Source organism: Beauveria bassiana (genome assembly GCF_000280675.1).
Source record: "Beauveria bassiana ARSEF 2860 unplaced genomic scaffold BBA_S00004, whole genome shotgun sequence".
NCBI classification, from domain to species: domain Eukaryota; kingdom Fungi; phylum Ascomycota; class Sordariomycetes; order Hypocreales; family Cordycipitaceae; genus Beauveria; species Beauveria bassiana.
The window spans coordinates 1,636,212-1,658,522 of NW_007930839.1; the positions used below are offsets into that span (position 1 = coordinate 1,636,212).

Here is a 22,311-nt window from a genome sequence, read left to right on the forward strand (position 1 = left end):
GAAAGAACTTGGAGAATTGAGTGAGGTGGCAATTGGGGGCGGGGGTTAAGCTTGGAAATATATGTCGAGCCAGAAAATGGAGTAGTTCTTTTCCAGGGTCAGTGGCGACACCGGCATCACCCCGCGGGCTGCATGTGGTGCTTGCTGCTCCGTTGTCATTGCCTCAATGGGCGAAACCGGAAGGGTAGCCTCCGCCACAGTTCCGCTGCGCTAGAGCTGCAGGTTGCCTCACTCCGCATTCGCAGCGTGCACACTGCCGTCGGACTTTCCAAAAGAGGCAAGTTTCGTGGCACGCGCCGCCACAGCCGTCTTTGACTCTGCAATAGATACCTACGCGGGAGGGGGGTGTTTTCTGACATGCCCTCTGACAGCTTTGCGTAGATAAAAGTTCTTAAGGCATGTAGCCAGATTAGGGCTTTCAGATAGGATATTAGAAATATTCTTAATATGTTAGATTTTTCTAGCATCTTATCTAATAGCCCTAATATATGCTTATATGCCTTATAAAATATGCTAGATAGCAAAATATGTTAGAGCACATGTTGGAAAATACCTCCCTCCTGCGTAGGCAATGGTTAAGTATCATGATAGTCGAGTCATTTACTAGACGTGCTTGCGTATTTGTAGCCCTCTTTTATATTTTTCATAAGTGTTCTGAACATAAAATTTGTACATTGTGGGTGCGTAAGGCTATTACTATACCCGAAATAATTTGAGAGTCATTGGAATCAAGGAGAGAGTCGGGCCTTTTTTGTGTCATTTGTCAAGAGAGAATCAACATAGATGAGCCGCATGAGTAATGTCTGACCTCGCTGACCGAGATCAAGCAAGAATCAGGGCTATGACTGTAAAAAAATAGAATAAAATGGTACCCTCCATGTAACACCAATGCTGCGAGGAAATGTACGCAAAGAAATCCAACCGTCAACGCCGATACCAACAATCAGTCGCCTTGACACATGATTACCCAACGTCGTCACATCATCGTTTATTAGGCCACTGCTAGAAAGCGCTGCCCTGTCCGTAGCGTCCGTATGCCTCACTCTTCTCTTGCAGTGGGACATGCCTCGATCGCGCACCCTGATGCCCAAAGTCTTCAAATTGACCATCGGCAGCACCCTTACTCTGCGGAGATTGGGCAGCCAATGGCGGCCGGTCGTCGCCCGTGTAGTGCATGGCTTCCTGCGTCTTCCCTGCACCTGAAGATGCCATACCCGCCAGTGCGCGGGCCACACCAATGAGGACAACAATGAGGTAGAGCAGTAAAATGCCAGTTGAAATCAGCGCCTCCTGAGTGATGCCCTTGATTAACCAGTTAACAACATGCTGTATTGCACCGCTCACTTCATCTGTGGTCACAGCAGAAGGCGACGCCAGAAAACTCTTGAGATCGTTATCACCGGACACAGAATCGCTGGCGCCTTGGCTGAACGTGTCGTTGGGAAATCGGGGAAAGTTGACGTGCGCGTGGTCATGCACCCATGTCAATCCTTTCTGTACATTCTCAACTTTGATGCCAATTACACAGTGGAGGACGCTCTTGATCGGCTCCATAAGAATAGTGCCATTGAAAACAGTCTCCAGCCCCTTGTTCATGGTGTCCACGAACAAATTGATTGTGCCATTGACTGCGCCGGTGGTGTTTGTCACGTATGCCAATACATCATTGTTGATGTCGTCGTTGAAACCGATGACGACGCCGTTTGCATCATTGGCCCAGTCGACTGATACCTGCTCCAAGGACTTGACCACATGCTCGGCGAAAGCGCCAACCGCTTGTGTAATTTCGGGAACTTCCTTCTGAACGGCCTTGAGGAGGAGCAACTGGCAGAAGCAGGAAAAGAAGCCGGCAAGGGCAAGGGATAGGACGAAAAGAGCCGGGGGTGACGTAGCATACGCGACGCACCATCTCATCAGTATCTTTCTGTCTCCCTGAAAACGCGAGCCAAACTTGATACCGACTCGGGATGTTAGCGGCCGCGACGCAATGTAGATGACATCTCGCTCATCGACTTGGTTCTTTTCAATGACTTCGACATGTTGCTGCTGGCGCTTCCATCGATATGTCTCGAAAGCAGCCATGGGAAAAATGGCGAGTATGGCGAGCAAGCTCAGAACTACCAAGAAAATGGTCCTTGCTTTGTGAATGAGATTGAATAGCTTCTGGAAAAAGCCGCTCAGGGTATCGTTATCGGAGCAAAACGACATCTTCTTCTTTCGGGCCAGTGGGAAAATGTCTTTCTTGAATGTCCAGTTTCCGTACGATTTGTTGAGAGCCTCGCGGACAAGCTTGAAAGGGAATGAGACGGCTTGACTGGTGAGGTTTTGGACCTCATCAAAAGTGGGCAGGTCCTCGTTAAGCTTTTGCACATCTTTAATGAAGCTGCTCGCGTTGAGATCGAAGCCCTTGAGCTTCTCCATTGGCTTCGAGAAGTCAACCGTGGGAATGTCGGGTATCAGCTTTCCAAACACGGAGTCCTGGATTCCCTTTGTAACCTTGTTGATGGCAGATTCCAATTCCTGCGATATGTCTTTGATCTCTTTGGTAGCGCCATCAATTACGTCGTTGAACGCCTTGGTAGCATCTTCGGCAACAGATGCCACGACCGCCAAACTTCCGTGAACCAAGGCAGTGATGAGACAGGCGTATGTCGCTACTAGAAAATTGATGTAGTAAACGATCATTGCAGGAACAGCCTGCAAAATTAGATCGAGCATCTTGACCATTCCATGCACAGCCTCTTGCATGCCTTTGGCCACCATGGTATTCACTCCGGCGGACAAGTAGTGAGGCATGGATGCCATGGCGCTCCCAACATCTTCAACCTTGCTGCAGGCAGAGAGAGCCTTAACCTTAGCGTCGCCAACTTGATCGTTGAGAGAGGCAATAAGAAGGACAACGCGGACGAGGACGAGGAGGAGTAGTATGGTCCAGCGATTCAACCATATTTGAGACATCCTAGACCGGATACCGAGGTATGGGGTAATCTGCGAGTGGGAAACTGGTCTAGTGTCGGGGTATTTCGAATGATCCAGGGCTTCGTACGGATCGGAGCGTAAAGAAGGCGGCACCGCGGGATACGACGCCTGATCGTCATGTCTCCGTGGGGAGAACATTTTGATTCTATTCATGCTGTTAAATGGCGCGTTTTTGGAGAGGGAAGGAAAGTTATTGGTACGACAAAAAGTTGTGACAGTGTAAGAGGCATACGCTTGTGTTCCTGCTCTACAGTGAACAACAGAGCGCTCTGCAAGTTGGCCGCAGATGGGAAAAGTGAAGCAAGACAGAAGAAGAAGAAGAAGAAGAAGAAGAAAAGAGAGAGAAAAAAACGCCTTCTTTCTAAGGCTCCTGTTCAAGAAATAGAAAGAAAAGGGTGGGAGAAGAACAATGAATGGAAGAGACAAGGCATAAGAAGGGAATGTGTAAGAGGGAGAAGGCAGAGTGGCAGCGGCTGGAGTAAAGAGATACGGAATATTTGCAGTCTCACCGAGCGTCTCCACGACGGGAAAAATAAAGTACAGAAACGACGAAACAGCAGAACCCCTAGTTGTGGCTCTGCATCAACTGGCACGAGATCTATTTGCTCGTGTTGCTGCGTTTAAGCGCTGAGGTTGCGAGTGGGACCAGTCAGCGTGCGCAGTGGTGCCAGCGGCAAAGACTTTTCAAACGCAGGTTGGCCAAGCTATTGTTGTGGCAAAGCTGTAGTACCACCGAAAGTGAATGGCAAACTGCTTCAGATGGGCAACTGAGGTTTGTCCGGTTCGAAGGCGAACGTAAGCCCCTTTGATTGTGTGCGTGCACAATGGAGGCTTGACCAAGTCTTCTACTAGACGGTCACCGCCGGATTCAAGTAGATGAATGTGCCACGGCAGCGGGTCAACATGCTTTCTCAAATAGCATCAAACAAGCCCGTAAGGCTCAGAAAGCCGGGAATCGAGCTACACTGCGAACTCTGATCCGAGTTCATTGTGCAAGGAGGCTTACTCTGGAGCGGCCAAAGGTACGTTGCAGGCGCCCATCGTCCAAGGCTTTCTCACGAGACACATGGGGCAACCTCACTCTTCCCGATTTGATAGATTAACTGCCTGTTTGGGCTGGGAGACAGAGATGCATGCTGACGCCATGAATCCTTCTGGAACTTGGAAAGTTGTCATGGTGTGGCGAGCGGACCGCCTAAGCCGTCGTCGACGTGACGGCAGCATGTACCTTGGAAACGCATCAGAGCAGGGATGTTTGTGAAGTCATGCGATTGGTCAGATGTAGCGTTACTTGAAACTTGAGTGACAGGCAGGCAGGCAGGCAGGCAAAAGAGGTGAATAGTAAAAGTGTTCGACTGTGAGTGGAGCCAGCCCCTGCGCAACACGATGCGTCGTTGGCGCCGGGCCAGGATTGGGACCCATTCTGCCTGATCACGGCGGTGAGCTCCACCGAGACCCTGTACGCTGGAGATCAATGACTATTGTGCTCTGTTAATAGTAAGTAGCTATTGACAGCCGCTCACCTCAGCCTCAGCCTGTGCAGAACAATACTGGGCTCCGAGTAAAGAATGCCAGTATTGAGACTCGAGTCCAAACGAAAAACTGAAATCTGCAATTCCCTCAGCTACCTACATTGCAGCCCATTCGAGCTGCCAGCCTGCAAAGCAGGTTGTGCTTGCAGTGGCGCAGGCCTGCCACATCGGCTACAGACGAAGCTCTGCCGAAACGCCAAACGTCAAACTGCGCTGGCACCGGCGCACGTGGCGCTCACTCTCCCTCACGACACCATAGGTCTTCCCAATCCAGACGTTTGCCAAGCACCAATCCAGCCACCTTTTTGCCCTCTTCGTCAGCGGCAGTGGCAAGTGGCATCTTTGTCACGCTCTTTTGTCTTTGTTACTGCTTGGCCAGTCGCCAACCTACTTCCTTGACCAGGAGCAGAACAGGAGAAGAAACAGGGTTTCTTCAGCTCGGCACATTTTCATGTATTCATGACAGTACTTTGCCCGGTGCCAAGTGCGTGTCGAAATCTTGGCCTGGACCCCAGATCGTTTAGTCGTCGTGAAGCGCCTCTATATTCCGCATCGAGGCCGCCACAAAGCTCAGGTTTATGGATATGAGTGAGTGGTGATGCTTTAATGATAAGCCTTGCGAAGCGGATATAATGCCGATCAGCCCGCGTGCTCAAGGCCATGCTGCCTTGCCATCGCCAGACCAAAATAAGAAGCCTGTACTGTAACCGAGTTGTTTTACAACGCAACTCTCAGGTCCACCAGCCCAGTGAATTGATAATGAGTCCACTGAAACAGCTGTTGACCTTGGCCGTCTTTTATCGATATGCTATGTCAAAATGCTTTGATACGACGTAATATTCTTGTCTTTATCTTCTTGGCCCTACTTACAACACTCCTGTGCCACGGACGTGGACGTGGGGCTACGGGCCATCTGCAAGAGAGACGTGCCGTGCCGATTTGATCATCTCAGACGATCGAATCGTCGAGTCAATCGACAAACAATTAGCTACAAGAGCGCTGCCCAGAGATCCTACGTGCCGTATCAAACCTGCCTACACACCCCTCTCACTCATGGTGGCCTTGTTTACCATCTGCTAATTATCCTGTCCAGATTTGTATTGAATATTTATTCGCGCAATACCAAACATTCGACAGCAAACACAGAACAGTACTGCTATTCCAAGTACCGATCACTAATTACATCACGGCGAGCATCCTGTCAAATGACGCGACACCTTCCATTCTCCTCAAATACTCGATACGGGCAAGGTGCGCGTAACCCTTGCAAATACATTTCGGGGGTATGCCTTGTAGCGGTGCCTAACAAGACACAGGATATTGCACAGTCTATCGAATTTACTCTCTGAGCAAGTAATTCCATAACGGGTCATTACATCAAAGCCAAATTGGCTGCATTCTGAATGCGTAGTAGTCAAAAGGAAACCTGAACGCCATTTCCACCATCTCGGCGGTCGAGCTCGTCACCACACTTGCAGTTCTCAAATGCTGCCAAAGGTGTTCTCGCCAGAGTAGGTGATATAGAGGAAGCCGTCCTCGTCCTTGTGTTCCTCGTAGATGCTGCTCATGAGAGCTGCCGTGGGAGGGAGTACTTCGTCGACAAAGATGAAGATAGCCTTCTCAGGAGACAGCTTGATGCGCTTGCGGATAACATAGACAAACTGGCCAACGGTGAGATCTGAGGGTACGAGATACTTCTTCTTATCGATGGTTGCGATGTCACTCTTTTCGACCTTCTCGCAGATGACCTACAAATAATGATATTAGCACAAGTGTTCGAGTCCGTGAGGCCTTGACGTTGACAGTCAGCCGTCTGGTTGCTGCCAGATCGCCTATGGCAGATGAAGCGTTGGCAGACAACGCAAGTAGTGCCCATAGTTCTTATCATTAATTGAACTTGCAAGCAGTAGATACTTACGGGAATGCGATCGGCGTACTTCTGGCGGATGCGCTCGGCTTCGGCCTTGCGCTTCTCGAAAGGGTGCTCATCCTTGAACTTGCTACGCATGTTGGGCAAATATGTGGTACAGAAAGGTGCAAGACACGGTCGGTACGTGAGTTTCGTTGAGCGGTGAGATGACGAGAGTAAATTTGGGCACAGGTGCGATGAATGTATGAAGAGTTCAAGTTCTAGGGAGCGGTAAGGCCGCGGACGGATCGAGTGGAAGAGAAGAGGGGCGTGGAGGAACAGTGACGACGCTGGAGCGGTGGCAGGAAGGGCGAATAGCAGACGGCCAGGCCAGACATCAGGCACGAGGACGAATGGCGCGGGGCTGTGGCGCTAGCTGCATTTGGTCTGGACTCAGTGAATCACCTCCCAGCTTCCCAGGTGCCCAGCTGACGCAGTCACCACACTGCCTGCGATCAGGCGCATCAAAAGCGGCGAAGATGCTTGTGTGATAGCCATTAACTTGCCTGATGACCAATGGCCTCCCCGCCACGTACCAATAGTCACAAAGGAGCTCTAACTACTCAATAGACATTGAGGTACTAGAAGGTTCATCACCGAGCTGTCGATAACCAGCTGCCACAAGGACAGCCGTCAGTGGCGTGCTAAGCTTTCCCAAGAGATGAGGAGCTCCTTTGCTTCTCAACGGCGGCCCCATTACAGGAGAAACCTTTGGCGCGTTCCTAAGAATTTTTTTTTTTTTTTTTTCAAAAGAAAAAAAAAATCTGAAGCCATGATACCTTGAGGTACAAGCACGACTTGCTGACGGGGAGCTCTCTGGTTCGTACCTAGGTATGTCTCGAACCGGCCCCACCATACGCGACCGAAGCTGCTGAGTCTGCACCCAGAACCACGCCACTGTTGATAAATCAGTCCACGCTCCATAGCTTTGGATACGGGGTCTTCATTTGTATCACGCCTTAAATTCCAAAGCTTCCCTATATACGGCGACACTTGGACGTGACGAGACTCTCCCATGCGCAGGCGAGACTTGGAGCTACCAGCCCAGCAGTCGACTAACCTAGCTGGCAAGTAACGGTTTCCACGCATCATCACAATGGCGGCACGACAACAAAGCCAGCGTATGCTATCAATGCTGCGCAGCGGCCCTTTGAAATCGTCCAGAAGTCGCTGCGCCAACACCACCAGAATGTTCTCGAGCAACCAGGTTCCTACTGCGCAGTGGCCAGCCGCGGCCGCTTGGCTGACGGCTGCTGCAATTGGCTTCGCTGTCCCGCTCGCGTATCAGTTCTACAGCTCGGTATGATGCAATGAAAGCGACTATCTCAGAGCAGTGCGCTGATTTGTACCTCGATCAGAATACCCAAGGCAGTGCGAAACTAGACGCCGCGTCCCTCTTCGAGATGGATATGCGAACAAAGCAAGAAGGCCCTATCAATGACAATTCGCCTATGCGACTGCGAATGGAAAAATTTGTGAAAGAACAGCAACAGGAAATTATCAAAGCTATCGAAGAGGTCGATGGAAAGAAGTTCTTCCAAGACAAATGGGACCGAGAACATGGCAACGGTGGCGGCATCACTGCTGTGCTGCAAGATGGCAACGTCTTTGAGAAAGCTGGTGTTGCTGTGAGCATCATCTATGGTAGCCTGCCAAAAGCTGCCATCGAAAGAATGCGTGCAGACCACAAGAACCTTGCCACCGATGTTGATTCCCTGGACTTCTTTGTCGCTGGCCTCAGTCTTGTCTTCCACCCAAAGAACCCCATGGCACCAACTGTGCACCTGAATTATCGCTACTTCGAAACGGCAAACCCCGACGGAACATCTCAGGCGTGGTGGTTTGGAGGCGGCAGCGATCTGACCCCGTCTTATCTTTTTGACGAGGATGCTATCCACTTCCACAAGTCGCTCAAGGATGCTTGCGACTCCCACAGCAAGGACTACTACCCTCGTTTCAAAAAATGGTGCGATGAATACTTCTACAACAAACACCGCAAAGAGAGCCGCGGTGTTGGAGGCATCTTTTTCGATGATTTAGACGAGTCGGAGCGGGATCAGGAGAACACATTTGCCTTTGTGCAGGACTGCCTCAAGTCTTTCTTGCCTTCATACCTCCCCATTCTAGAAAAGCGCAAAGATATGCCCTTTAATGAGAAGGAAAAGGAGTGGCAGCAAATTCGCAGAGGACGCTATGTTGAGTTCAACTTGGTGCACGATCGTGGCACTGCTTTCGGACTTCACACCCCTGGGCCGCGTGTCGAGAGTATACTAATGAGTTTGCCACGAACTGCTTCATGGAGCTACATGCATATCCCAGAGCCAAACAGCCGAGAGCAGCGTCTGGTTGACGTCCTTCAGAAGGCCAAGGAATGGGTCTAAATCGAAGCCGGGAGGTGTTGGATAGCAAGCACACGCCGTAGAACGACGGATGTATTAGTATTCTGTAGCAAACAGCAATTGCCATATAAAAGTATGCACAAATTTGCTTTCTATATTGCAGATATCGTCGTAGATTCTCTCGATTACGACCCGTGCAAGTGCGCGAAAAAGGTCATATACTACTAAACGCCTGTCGACCAGTGGAGACGATGGCATCACTAACTTGACTAACTGCACCTACCATAGTAATGTCGTCATGGGCTGCGGGTGCATTCTCGAGTCAGCCTTAAAATACGCGAACATCGGGATGATTTACGCATCAACTCTTTGACGAGTTCAAGGCATGGGAAGAATGCTGGACACGCTCCCATCGCAGTGCGAGCTCCTCACCAAGCTCGTGCACGCGTTGTGCGAAACGGCACATGATGACGGCGACAACGCGACCGCGGCTGCCACCAGAGTACCCGAGCGACACTCGTCGCCGGCCCCGGAGCCCTGGGCCTCGCCGCAGCGGCAGAAGCTCATCTTGACGCTGCACGTCATATTTCCCGACATGCTGCTCTCGGCGCTGGATCTGCTCGACAGGAAGCTGGTACGGCGCCTCACGCTGACTACGGCGCCGTCACCGGGCCGATTTTCTCAACAAGACGCCTCCTTGGTCTCGCCGGGCGAGGCGCGAGGAGAGCCATCAAGTACAGGGCGCCAAGCCATGTACATCGTGCGGTCCATGGCCTCGACGCTACCGAGACGATGCGCCCCCGGGAAGGCGGCTGCGACGCGCGTGTACCTGGTGCACCTCGAGGCGTGGAGCTGTTCGTGCGCCGGTTTCGCGGTGGATGCGTACGCCGCCAGCATGGGGGAGGGGATGGCCGAAACAGCAGCAGGCGGCGGTGACGATACGGCGGCGCAAATGCGGAAATTTGGAGGGCTGAGCTTGACAGGGTTGGATGTCCATGGCGTAGAATCAACACCTTGCTGCAAACATTTACTGGCATGCCTTTTAGTGGATAAATGGGAGGACGTGTTGGCTGCGCAGGTAGAGGACAAAGAGTGCACGGCGGAAGAGCTGGCGGGCATCATCGCAGGAATGTAGAAAATTCGCGAGGTATGGCGGCAAGGCGATGATTTGTCCTGTCGACGAGAACAGAACTAGCTTGTGTATTTGGCACGACCATAGTCTAGTAGTCTTTTAGAAAAACAAGAAGTTTACATCAAGGCATCTCCATCAGGCGCTCGCGCTGCAAGTTGATATAGCCATGGAATGACTGATCGAGAATACTCGGCAAATTTTTGCCTTGGATTCTTCCAAAAGATCGCCTAGCGAGTTTATTTCTTCCTGTCTTTTGGCTCCTTCTCCCTCTCACCTCCTTCCTTGGATTCCGTGATTGAATCGGTTGAGCTGTTAGCCTTCTTCTCGTCCTTGCCGTTGGCGTCTTCCTTTTTGGCATCCTTTTCCTCCTGCTGCTGGCGGTTCTGTATCTTGTTTTCTATCAGATCGTGGAATGCGGTGATGGCGCGGATTAAGCTGCTGAGATAGATTGTCATAAGCTGATCGTTGGTCTTGACGCTCATGGCGTGGGCAAGTTCGCTGCCGCTGGATTTCCCATCAGCCTCCGGGGTCGAGAGGTTGGGCAGCAAATTGAAAACGTCCTGAAGGTTGCCGAGAATGGCATGATTAACTGGAAGCTGGCCATCAAGCACCTTCTGCAAATAAACACCAATGTCGCGCAGGCGTAAGTGGAGGCCCTGGAGGGACTGGAGCTGATTTGTGATTCGTGTCGACAGCGTACCGACAGCGACGTCACGGATATCTCGTAGAAGATGCTCGACGCCGATTTCCTCTGCCTCCTCGGCTTCAATTATCGATGGAGTGTGGAAAAACGTTCGCGTAGTTGTAGTGCCATCCTTTCCCGAGTTAGCGAAAAGAAGATCGGCCAAAATCTGTCATTCACGTCGCCAGCTTACATCTTTGATCTCCTCAACAGCGAAATAAGCATCGGTGGGTACGCCAGACTCCTTCGGCTGAACATCAATAATAACCAGTAACGGATTTGGTGTGTAGCGCTTGAAGAGCTCGTTGATCTCTAAATCAGATGCGCGCAGCTTAGGGCCGGAGTGGTACCATCCTATCAGCTTCTCTCGTGCGTTAATCTTCTTGAACATGTCGTTCATTGATTCGACGTAGTTATGGTCAAGAAACCACACGGATGGGTCCTTCTCATCCTCCTCGAAAGGAACTTGCAATGGGTTGAGTTTAGCTTGCATTGCCATGTAAAGCCCGTTAGTACATACCTGCAAAGCTGTTTGACACCCTCACATTCTTGCCGTCATTCTGACCGAGCAGGACACCAACAACTCTCCTCTTGGTCGCCCTCTTTATATCGATGCGGATATAGTGATCGACGGCGGAAAGCAGAACGAGGGGCGCAACAGACACATTGCGTGTGACGAGCGAGAGGGTCTCGGCAGTTGTAGTTGGCATTGTGGGTGGTTCGCGCGATAGGCTGAATGCGGGCGATCAGAGTAGATTTGGGGCGGGTCATGGAGATGTGGTCGCAGTCTCTGGGATCGTGAGAAGTATATAGAGCACTGCAAGATGCGATTCGGTACAGCTTGCGCTCAAGGTGCAGCCAATTCGGTGCGCCGCTGATTATGACGAGAGTAAGATGCAGACTGGAAGCTCACCAGGTCAGTAAACCGATGTGGCAAGGGAGGTAGGCAGCCAGTGGATACGCATGTCCTCGTTAGTCAACCACCAGCACGCGCCCTGTCAACGCCGCTTTAGGCCCTGCTAATGGCAAAGGGCTCACGAATAGACCATTCAGAAGGACTAGAAGGAGAGAGATATAGCAGCAAATGATAACTAAGGGGTCGTTTTTAGTTCAAAAGTTCAAATCAATAACACAGCAAGCACAGTCAGCGACGTCTCGTTTTGTCACCTACCACAATACCGAAGATGCACGACCGGGCAAAGGCGACGCGTGACGACAAAGAGTATTTGATGCACGCGAATAATATGATCAGTAGATCTGCTATGGCTAATAATGGATAACCGCAATTGATCTGCGCATTGCGGGACAGGTATTCGTGACCGGATAAGTATGCATTGTGGTAAAGCTGCGTAGTCGCCGCTTTAACAGAGCATTCATTGCTAAACTGCTTTGGCAGGTTTTTTTACTTCTACGACTTGCCATGATTTCTTGATCAGATCGGCTGCCTTTTCCCCAATACCAAATGCAGGCATCTGCGTATGGCCACCGTGGAGAATCGGCATGATGCTAACGTCGACAACCCTCAGCGACTTCACCCCTTTCACACAGAGATTGTGGTCAACAACGGTGCGCTCATCCAACAAGTCACCCATCCGACATGTACCGGCGGCGTGATAGCCTGACAATTACTCAGCGCAGAGCTCGATAATATTGAGTGGTAAGATCACTTACAAGTCGTTGCATTATTCTTGACATACGGCACCCATTCCTCGCGGGAAGAGAATGTGTGGTGAGCAGCCTCAGGTGGCCAGGAGCCCTTGACAATGTCTTTGGTTCCCGAGCCTTGCGTGATGATTTCATTCCCAAAGTGGCATGCCTCTGCTAAAACCTCCACATCGAGAGGGTCAGACAAATACTGGCAGTCGACAATGGGGGCCGACAGCGGGTTTGCATCTTTCAGAGCCACTGTTCCTCGGGACCTAGAGCCAAAAAGCTCTACTATAATACTGAACGCCGATTTTCCATCAACAGGAAAATCGGAAAATTGCTTTGGGCCTCCATAACATTCGGTTGTAAAGAACTCAATACTAGGCTGCGCCGGTGTCAATCCCATTGGATCGCGGCCTTGTTCTCTCGGGGCCTTATTCCACAGTTCGGATTCACTCAAGCGCTCATCAAGGCGAGCAAAAGCAAATGCGCCAAATGGGAATGTCGACAAGAAGCCTTTCTTCTCAGCTTTCCACAAAGCGTATGATTTGGCGAAGGCGTCTTTGTGATGGACGAGGTGGTCATTGGTTAAACCGGGCTGGTCGGTTTCATAAAAGATGAAGACGATCTAGTCTTATCTCAGCACTCAGTTCGTTGTGTTCTCTACAAGCAGACTTACTAGATGGTCCATCAAATTCTTTCCAACGCCGGGTAAGTCAACGAGGGTAGTAATCCCGGCTTTCTCAAGCTCTTGCTTGGCGCCAATTCCCGACCGATTCAAGATGTTCGGGCTGCAGTAAGCGCCACCACTTACAATAACCTCCTTTTTAGCGGTAAATTGAATTATCTGCCCATCTCCCGAAAGAGCCTTGACCCCGGTAGCCATAAGTTCTCCATCTGGGCCGCGCTCTAGAATGACCTTTTGAACATGAGAACCTGCCAGAATCGTGATGTTATTTCTGGCATTCGCATTCGTGATAAAATCAGCCCCTGTTGTTCGTACACCATTCGTTACCGTTCGGGGTACATGTCCGCAACCATGAGGGTTTTCTCCGTGCGAAAACATGTCATCGTCGAGCGGGAGACCCTTGGACTGCATCGATTGCAGAACGAGCTTCGAGATGGGAGCCAGATCATGTGGCTCTACACCCAGTTTACCGCTGTATCCGTGAGACGATTTTGATGCCTTGAACCAAGGCTTGCTCACAAACGACTCGGCCTTAATACACGTTAGCAAAGCTCCTCGCAGGCCCTAGAAATGACTTTGATAGCAATAGATGAGGCCAAGCCTTACTTTGCGCATGTATGCAAAAAATTCTTCGCCGCTCCAACCTGGCATATGCCAGTCATCATAGTCTTGCTTAGATCCGCGTATACAAAGCGTACCGTTACAGCCCGAGCAGCCGCCAAGAAGTTTCCCTCTGCTCAGCTTTACTTGTCGATTGTTGATTCCTGTTCCGGGAGTTGTTATGATATTCCAATCACTCTCTTTGTCAAGCAATCCCGACCAGCTGCGAAACGCGTCAAGTCACGATGCTTTTGTTTGTAATCGGAGTGACTCACCCGCCCACCATGTGCACATTCTCAAGATCTTTAATGTGCGAACCAGCCTCAATGATTAAGATAGTTGTCGTCGGGTCCTCTGCTAAGCCCGCAGCCACCACACAGCCAGCTGTACCCCCTCTGCAATGCATCAGCAGGCTGGCCTTGGCGAGCTAACGCTGGGTCCAATGACATACCCGCAAATGATGAAATCAAAGGAATCGATGTTCTGGGGTTGGAGCACCATGTTTTGCTGACGTGGCGTTTGCTGCCTCCGAAGCTCTTCCTTGTAGTGATCTTCAACGGATATTCCGAGGAAATGGATGCGTACAAACTGAGGGGTGCGGCGACTCGAATAGCCACTATATATAGGTTGGCAACTGCAGCTCAAGCACACGTTTCCGGCCCCAATTCCGACCCCAAGTTCCGATTCCGTGCAGGATGAATGCTGTATGGCAAATGATTCCACCTAGACTTTAGTATTATAGGATTTTAGTCTTCATGCAAGTCGTACAGACGGCGTACAGTCGCTGCTGTTCAGTTCAGCGAGACGTTTCTGCTCTACAGATTGCCGGTGAACATTCTAGCCTCCTCCGGCGGCGCTGCACTCACGCGAGTAATTTGCAATCCACGCCTTGTGGCAGGCAAAGTGTATGGTGTTAAAGCCGCAAGTAGCATCACTCAGTCATTCATATCATGAAATGGCTGCAATAGAGATGCGGGGTTGGCACAGTGATTGGCTACAGACAGTGGATGATTGGCTGGCGTGTGGTACGCCTTTAGATGCCCGGGCTCCGGAGCGGTCACTCACAAGGATAGTAGCCAATCATTGAGATAGAGATTCTTGGGAACTTGATTTCTGATGCCATAGATTACTAAGTTGATATTCCTCCAATTTCCACGGGAAGGTACCATGAGACAGGGCATATAGCTCGTCTCTCAGCGTACTTGAATTTCCGCCCTTGTCATTGCGTATTGATACCGGCTGTGCCTTGTGACATTCAATAAGGGGATATCGTATTCACAGCAGTCCGGCAGATCGGCTGGTCTCAGACAACCACAGTGCCAATGATGCACTGTCGTACCACAGTGCTTATGAATTATAGCCTAGTACGTCAACAGAAGTCCCCCGGGGCGGTGCAGCCCACTAAGATCGTTCCGATGGGGAATCCGTCACTGATCCCGAAAACACAACAAGTGCTACATCATTGTAACGAATGTCGCTTTCGGTTTCATAAAGCCCAATTTATCTTCCACGCGGCAGGAAGCTGCTGCTGCGCGTAGGTAGCAAAAATCACTTACCATCGTTACACAAAATATGATCTAGTGATTTAGGCACCGTGCTATGAGTTGTTACTTGATTGAATGCTTGAAAATTTCGACTTTAGGCTATCATAGATGAAACAGGCGAGCAGAGAGGAGATATAGCCGCCGGCTTACTTTGCTACCCCTTTGCTACCACTCGGGGACGGTCAATATGTATAAAAGCCAGGATGTTGCCTGGACTTCGCTTGAGTATCGTCAGGAGAGTGTAATTATTGCAATTTTAATTGTTTCTGAAGGGGAGCGTACGAATCGTGGTGTTGTTGCTGTTGCTGATGGCCTTGGCGAGATCGAGGGGCGGCGAAACGAAAGACAAAGGAGTGGGTTCATGATGTTGCCTCAGGCGTCGAGCCTGCTGCCTTTATTGCAAAGTATACTTCAATGTGCTGTATATCTATTCACCTGCTGTTCGGCGTGGTGCAGCTATAACACTGACCGACGTTTTCGGCCATTGCGCTTGTAAGCCGCTTGGGAGCCTTGAACATCGTCAACATCCCCTCGATACGGATGAGAACAATATCGGTGAGCATTTGATACAGTTCACCTTTGAAAATAAGTATTTGTGATAACTACTCCCACATGTACTGGTGTCTCGCTGAACTGTGACAGCGTCACGTGTACGGCAAGTCACGTGACAAGCTGGCAAAATAGCTGCCAGTGCTAGTGTACTCGCAGAAAGATGTCTGGAAGATTCGCAAACGGCAGGTACTTACATAGAAAACTAGTAAAATTGCAGGTACGAAAATAACACAGGTTTAGAGCATGGCCGTCAAGAAGGAGATATTGCCGTACGGCCGGGGTTGCCAGCAATACCGAGCTGTAACTCGAATGAAGTATTGAGTACCTGGTAGGTTCCTCGGCTTCAGGCCCGTAAGCCCGATTACAGCGAGCTTGTTGACTTGCTCCTGCCCATTAGCACAGGCAGCTCCGCGAAGCACCCGCACGTGGAAGTGTCTTCCTGGTATCCGCTACTTTGCGTTGCGCCAAAAAAAAATTCGCAGTAACATCCACAGGCCAATCAGGGCGCTCGCACCGACGGAGCTTTGCTACCACAGTAGGTTACCATATTGTGCGTAGGTGGTACCTACCTAGGTAATAACCAGGTCACTGAATCCCCGTGCGTTTGCCGTGCCGGACCGCACAAGGTTGTAGTGCCAGCGTCACTACTTTTCTCGATCTCTTCACCTCGCTTCCGTGATTTTTCCTCTGCCGCCTTGTCCGCGACACTCCCAGGCATTGCGCCTTTGTTGTATCCTCCGCTTCCTCGTGCTCCCGACTAGCTACATATTCGGCTGCCAGCAAGCCTTTGTTTGATTATATTCACTTTCCAACAAACCTTCTCAAGCCGCAGTCAAGATGGGCATCGTTGAGGATGAGCTCAAGCAGCTAAAGGATGTCATTGGCAACCTAGAATCCCGCATCAAGAGCCTCGAACAGCGTGCCACCGGCTCTGCTGCTCCTGTTTCGACTGAGGAGATTCGCATGCTGCTCATCGGACCCCCTGGAGCTGGTCAGTCAAGAGCCCATTGACAGACCGACCCTGGCTGCGACCGCGTAGTTCCATGCTGCGCTGTCGCACTCGGCCAATTGCTAATGTCATTTCGCAATGTAGGCAAGGGAACCCAGGCGCCCAAGATCAAGGAGCGTTTTTCATGCTGCCACTTGGTATGTACAAATTGCGCTCCCGGACCAGGTGCACCACATGGCGTTGACAGCTAACGATTTGCTTCTTGGCCCGCCACAGGCTACTGGCGACATGCTTCGCTCCCAGGTTGCCAAGAAGACGCCTCTAGGACGTGAAGCCAAGAAAATCATGGACCAGGGCGGTCTTGTTTCTGACGACATCGTCATTGGTATGATTAAGGAAGAGTTGGATAACAACAAGGAGTGCCAAGGCGGGTGAGCAAACATACCAAATCCTTCACCGGGTTCTTCTTCTGACTTAGTGACCGCTACAGATTCATTCTGGATGGCTTCCCCCGCACTGTCGCCCAGGCTGAGGGTCTCGATGCCATGCTCAAGGAGCGCAAGCGTGACCTCAAGCACGCCGTCGAGCTTCAAATCGACGACGCTCTCCTTGTGGCCCGTATCACCGGCCGACTGATCCACCCTGCTTCCGGCCGATCTTACCACACCACCTTCAACCCCCCGAAGGAGGCTATGAAAGACGACATCACCGGCGAGCCTCTCATCCAGCGCAGTGATGACAACGCCGAGGCTCTGAAGAAGCGTCTTGGCTCCTATCACAAGCAGACCACCCCTGTCGTCGGCTATTACCGCGAGCACGGCATCTGGCACGGCGTTGACGCCAGCCAGAAGCCTGGCCAAGTGTGGCAGAACATGCTGAACATCCTCGAACGTCGACAGTAGAACCGCCCATCTCGCGACCAGCGCGCCATTGGGCTTTCTGACGGGGAATGGGAGGTGTAATTGGATAAAAGCGTGTCGGGGCACGCAGGGTACATGTCTTTCGACAGCGGCATCGTACTTGCTGTCTGTGGTCTTAGGGTTATGATAAAATTATGTATTGGTGCCTCGACGTCTTGGTGGGCGGCGTTTGGCATCTTCACTGCAGTTAGAGAATAAATTTCTTCACGATTCCACTTGTGACTCTTGTGCGACAAAAGATTGATCTAGTTTTGTTTGTTTTCAACTCGGTGAAAATGATTTCTGTGTAAGCTGTCTAACGCTGAAACAGCTTTGCATTGCACACACGACGTGCCGCGAACTGAACATGCCACTTTTCGAAGCGTACACAAGATATTAGAAAAGTGATGCAGCTGTGAAGTGAAGCAAGGCTCTGGCATATGGATTGGGTGGGCCTGCATTTATGTGCAAACAAGTACTCATGGCTGGCCAGTCCATAGTTAGGGTGATTTTCGTTCCTCCCTCTCCTCCTCTTCTCTTATCCGCCAAAACATCCCGGGAAACCCATGTCCACCATACAGTAGGACGAAGAGACGTAGTGTGTGGCGGCGGTCGAAATCGCGAAACAGACACGGAGCTCAACCTCCTAGATCCTATCTCCGCGGGGAAGCTGAGAATATTAGCTCAGTAGAGGTAGAGCATGTCGCGTTGGCGCAACTGACCATGGACCATCTGCCTCTGCTTGTTCAACCAGCTCTTGGGCGCATCGTGCCGGCGTTGAAGTACGACGTGATTACTCTGCAGACGACTGGTAAGATCGTACCATGCCGTAGCAATGAGTACATTCTCGCGCTGCAAATTCTTGATCATTTTCTCCGTGGCAGCCTATGGATAAGAGTGGTCAGCTTCCATTACCCATTGCCACGATAGCTTCCAACACGTCTGGTTCCGGTGACATACCTTTTGAGCTGTGGCAAGCTCGCCTCCCTGCAAAACCTTTAATTCTCTTTGCAGATCGATTTTATCTTGCTCGGCTTGTTCGAGTTGCTTTCTTATATGTTAGCTCTCTTCCGAATGCAATTCGATTAATTGCCCTCGCCCCCGAGCAAATGCCACTAAAATTTTCTTTCCATTCTATGCTTCTCAGAGCATGGTGCAGCGCTCTCTGTCACCATTGACACATAATGCCATTCTAGGGTAGCGAAAGTAGTGAGCTTACCTGTTTCCTTTCAATGAGACGATTCCGCAACTTCTCAATCTTCTCTGCTGCTTTCTTGGCTGCTCCCGAAGAGTCTTGGTTTGCAGTACTGAGAGCAGCTGTCTCTTGAAGCTCCTTTGCCTCCTCAGCATCCTTCCGGAATTTGTCTTTCGCGAGCAAAGCGTCGATCAGCTGGGTCTTCTGAGATTCGCGTTCGTTGCTGACGAAAGCAAGTTCCTCCCGCAGACGATCGAGTTCAGCCTTCAAAGACTCAGATATGAGCTTATCTGTGCTCTTGAGCTGGTCTAGCGCGGAAATACCATCTTTCTGAACGGCAGAAAGTTCCGTCTTCGCCCCCATCAGGTCTCGGTCCTTGTCTGCAAGTTTGACCTGCAGATCAGCAGTACGCTTTTTCAATTGCTGAAGCTCATTTTGGGTTCGCGTATGTTCAGAACGCAATTCAATGAACGCCTTAGAGCTATACGCACACGAATATTAGTACATTGTTCAAGACGGGGCGGTAGCCGAAGATTACGGACCTTTCTCCGGTAGAACTCTGCATGAGAGCTTCTATTTGATGTTGAACTATCGTATGCTTTTCGAACAATTCGTTCAAGCTCTGCTGAAGTCTTTCGCGTTGCTTCTTTTCGTCATCTGCTTCCTTTCGTAACGTAGCGGCGTCTCCAGCAGATCCGATGGTTCTCCGTAGCAAGTCATTCTCCGCTTTGAACCTTGACAATTCAAGGGGGATGTTTTTCTGCCCATCATCGCTTGATGCACTGTTCAACTCGTCCTGTAGACTGGAGGAAGCTGGGAGAGCTAAAGTTTCCGCTTGCGAAGCCCCACCTCCGTGCTGCACTTGGTCCTGTAGCTCTTGGATAAAATGTTCATCGTGGCTACGCTGCGCCTTGAGTCGCAGCAGTTCATCCTCAAGCGTTTGCATGTCCTTCAAAAGCTGAGTTTTCTGGCTGCGCTCATCCCATAGATGCTGTTCAGATTGTGTCAACATTCGCGTCAGTTCGTCTTCCGCTTTTCTCGTTCTGTCTCCTTTTTCACGCTCGTCCATCAGCGACCGGAGCTGCTCCTGCAATTCTGCTCGTTCGTACTGAAGGTTTTGTACTTCTTTCACAAGATGCTGTTGTGATTCGAGCTTTTGTTTGTAGCGTTCAGCAGCGTTGGCTTTTTTTTCAAGTTCTTCAGCTTTATGCCGCCATTCTGTAGCTTGGTCTCGCAGTTCGTCTGCATGCTGACTCCTTTGGGTGAGCTTCTGAACTTCGGTCTCGAACTGTGCTCGCGCCCTTTCATGATTACGAATGCTTTCTTCGTTCTTCGCGATTATTTCCATTTGTTCATGCACCTGATCCTCCAAAAGACGAATGGCCTCGGCATTGTTGGCACCATCTTTCGTGGCTTTCCGTAGCACTTCGAGCTCTCGATCGTTCCGTTCCTTCTCGTATTTGAGTTCTTCGTGGCTCTGCTGCAAATGTTCGAGACGGGTAATATAGTCGGAGAGAGCCTTCTTATTGATGTCAAGCTGCTGTCGCAAGGCCGCATTTTGTTCTTCAACCACAAGATCCATGTCTCTGGCTTCCATTACTGCCTCCATATCTTCGTGAAGCTTGTCTTCATCGCCAGCGTTTGCTGCGTCGACTTGCATTGCGCGGATAATGTTCATGATTTCTGCCTGATTGACTTTATCGAGGCTGGTCTGAATCAGAGGAACGTATTTCTTGTTATCCGGTCCCATGGCTGCGGCAGACACCATAACAGCAAGGAGCTATGTTTTTTTGTCTGTCAGCTTGCTATTCTGCCATTCTGCCATTCTATTCGTCAAGGACCTATTCGAAGTGGTGACGCACCTGGCTGAGCCCTTGCGGCTCAGGGTTCTCAGCGACAGCATGATAGTCGAATCTTTGAGCCTGACAACCTAGCTCTGGAATTTGCCGCCGGATAAAGCGAAACAAGCCCTTATACACGGCTTGTATGTTGCGCTTATTCGTCAGGTATCGAGACGTGGCGGGATTGGATTCCAGATGAGATGGATCGAACTCAGCATCTAATTCGTGCAAGATATTTGCCAAGATAATACCGTTCGTTAGATCTTCCAAAGAGTCGGCTTTCCGGTCGAGACTAAACACATGGTTGACCTGAGGATCATTTGATTAGATTTCGTCATGTCGCAACATGAATCGCTGAGCGGTGTGAGGTTGGATGGATACTGACGGCTTTTAAGAGCGCGACCTGCGCGCGGTTGCTATACACCGGCATGGCGTTCTGCGTAGGCAATCAAGTAGCTCGTAAGGGGTTGTGATGGTATGTGCTTGGTACTGGGGCGCTGCTCGGCATTCAAAAGAAGCAGGGAAGACGATTGGCAGGGCAGGAAGCTCTCGAACGTGGCGACATGACGAATATGTAGAGTCTAGGAGTGAGATTTCGGAGGGTTCCTTTTCTCCTGGAAACTGACACGCACAGTAGTCGTAAATTGTGCTCAGAAGCTAATGTTGCGGGTTGGGCAGCTGTGCAAGATCCAAGATGGGCGTCCACACCTCGACCGACTCTTGGGCTACGGAGGACATTCAACACATCAGACCCACTTTCTACTTCGTACAACAGTGGAATCTCGCAGTGACCAACGGCTATTTATGGGTTTTAGCTTTGTGCCACTACGATACAGTATTTGAGCTGAATCTCTGCTAGGGAACGCCAGGCGTGCTCTGGTATATCTGCACCTATCTAAGAATTTGTTTGCATATCGGACGTGCGCGAAAGCCGGGTGCTTGTGCGCCAAAAAATGGTATGCTTTAAATTATAAGTGATAACTTGCCGGTCAGACTCCACAAGTTTCGCCAGAATCGAAGGACAGAAGGAAGACAAGGCTATAAGTAACGCCATTCGAAAGACATGGATAGTCAAGTTCCCATAAGAATATTTTCGCAAAAACATATACACGTGCTGAATAAAAACCTCAACCGCTATTCGCGGTGAGGACCTGATCCTCTTCCACCCTAATTGAGTGATCACTGCCAAAGGTCTGTACCATTTCGAGCGATTTTTCAGGTGCAATAGCGGAAAACCCCCTGCATAGCTTGGTTAGCCTCTGATGCAGGTAGGTGGGAATATGAAACGTACTTGATTATCTGGTAATCATGCGTAATTTGGCCGCCTCCATCAATGATCTTCTGTCGTGCCGCGGCGACAACAGAGTCAGGAGTATCCCGGTCGTCAAAAGACACAATCACAGAAACCTTACGGTCAACGGCGAGGGCGCCCGGGAGCAGTGCCAAAGCGGCGGCAATCTGAGGAAAGAATTTCATCTCGCGAAGCCGTCCGTCTCGTGTATAATTCCGACTAATTTGAAATCGTGCCTATCGTCAGAAAGCGGTGTCAGGTAGGCTTTGGCGATGTTGCATGAACTTGGCTAGCCGTAATGATGAAGTGGCGATGACATGACTGCCCGCAGCGATGACATACAGCAGTGACGGTCTGTTGCACTGAGCTTCCTACCATAGTCTAGCCTTATTGGGCGCGCATCATTCTTTCTCCGCAAAGTTAGGCAAGAACCACGAGAACCGGGCAGGTCCAAGGTCCCCCCAATCATCACATGCGAGTAACCAAGACATTACTAGGTGAATGGCGATGCCAATATTATTTAGGCAGCTGT

The 22,311-nt window shown here is 50.5% G+C and overlaps 9 protein-coding genes across 9 annotated transcripts; 3 read left to right on the forward strand and 6 right to left on the reverse strand.

Annotated features, from left to right (window-relative positions):
* Positions 1-1,002: 1,002 nt before the first annotated feature.
* On the reverse strand, positions 1,003-3,117 carry BBA_02301 (plasma membrane fusion protein PRM1; the record flags this gene model as incomplete). Its single annotated transcript, XM_008597398.1, has 1 exon — positions 1,003-3,117. The coding sequence occupies one exon, from the start codon at positions 3,115-3,117 to the stop codon at positions 1,003-1,005; it is 2,115 nt and encodes a 704-aa protein (XP_008595620.1).
* Positions 3,118-5,992: 2,875 nt separating this feature from the next.
* Positions 5,993-6,519, reverse strand: BBA_02302 (autophagy-related protein 8; the record flags this gene model as incomplete). The annotated part of the gene is made up of 2 exons (XM_008597399.1): positions 5,993-6,259; positions 6,430-6,519. The coding sequence occupies 2 exons, from the start codon at positions 6,517-6,519 to the stop codon at positions 5,993-5,995; spliced, it is 357 nt and encodes a 118-aa protein (XP_008595621.1).
* Positions 6,520-7,516: 997 nt separating this feature from the next.
* BBA_02303 (coproporphyrinogen III oxidase) lies at positions 7,517-8,801 on the forward strand (the record flags this gene model as incomplete). The annotated part of the gene is made up of 2 exons (XM_008597400.1): positions 7,517-7,720; positions 7,779-8,801. The coding sequence occupies 2 exons, from the start codon at positions 7,517-7,519 to the stop codon at positions 8,799-8,801; spliced, it is 1,227 nt and encodes a 408-aa protein (XP_008595622.1).
* A 352-nt stretch (positions 8,802-9,153) lies between these two features.
* On the forward strand, positions 9,154-9,894 carry BBA_02304 (uncharacterized protein; the record flags this gene model as incomplete). Its single annotated transcript, XM_008597401.1, has 1 exon — positions 9,154-9,894. The coding sequence occupies one exon, from the start codon at positions 9,154-9,156 to the stop codon at positions 9,892-9,894; it is 741 nt and encodes a 246-aa protein (XP_008595623.1).
* Positions 9,895-10,127: 233 nt separating this feature from the next.
* On the reverse strand, positions 10,128-11,283 carry BBA_02305 (proteasome regulatory subunit 12; the record flags this gene model as incomplete). Its single annotated transcript, XM_008597402.1, has 3 exons — positions 10,128-10,706; positions 10,767-11,038; positions 11,094-11,283. 3 exons carry the CDS (start codon positions 11,281-11,283, stop codon positions 10,128-10,130), a joined length of 1,041 nt encoding a protein of 346 aa, XP_008595624.1.
* A 669-nt stretch (positions 11,284-11,952) lies between these two features.
* BBA_02306 (GMC oxidoreductase) lies at positions 11,953-14,009 on the reverse strand (the record flags this gene model as incomplete). The annotated part of the gene is made up of 6 exons (XM_008597403.1): positions 11,953-12,191; positions 12,245-12,848; positions 12,900-13,439; positions 13,515-13,731; positions 13,784-13,903; positions 13,960-14,009. 6 exons carry the CDS (start codon positions 14,007-14,009, stop codon positions 11,953-11,955), a joined length of 1,770 nt encoding a protein of 589 aa, XP_008595625.1.
* A 2,432-nt stretch (positions 14,010-16,441) lies between these two features.
* BBA_02307 (putative adenylate kinase) lies at positions 16,442-17,455 on the forward strand (the record flags this gene model as incomplete). Its single annotated transcript, XM_008597404.1, has 4 exons — positions 16,442-16,595; positions 16,698-16,750; positions 16,830-16,984; positions 17,044-17,455. The coding sequence occupies 4 exons, from the start codon at positions 16,442-16,444 to the stop codon at positions 17,453-17,455; spliced, it is 774 nt and encodes a 257-aa protein (XP_008595626.1).
* Positions 17,456-18,136: 681 nt separating this feature from the next.
* Positions 18,137-20,918, reverse strand: BBA_02308 (hook3 protein; the record flags this gene model as incomplete). Its single annotated transcript, XM_008597405.1, has 6 exons — positions 18,137-18,337; positions 18,413-18,499; positions 18,672-19,128; positions 19,190-20,427; positions 20,510-20,797; positions 20,874-20,918. 6 exons carry the CDS (start codon positions 20,916-20,918, stop codon positions 18,137-18,139), a joined length of 2,316 nt encoding a protein of 771 aa, XP_008595627.1.
* Positions 20,919-21,615: 697 nt separating this feature from the next.
* Positions 21,616-21,964, reverse strand: BBA_02309 (serine proteinase inhibitor IA-2; the record flags this gene model as incomplete). The annotated part of the gene is made up of 2 exons (XM_008597406.1): positions 21,616-21,727; positions 21,780-21,964. 2 exons carry the CDS (start codon positions 21,962-21,964, stop codon positions 21,616-21,618), a joined length of 297 nt encoding a protein of 98 aa, XP_008595628.1.
* Positions 21,965-22,311: the final 347 nt, after the last annotated feature.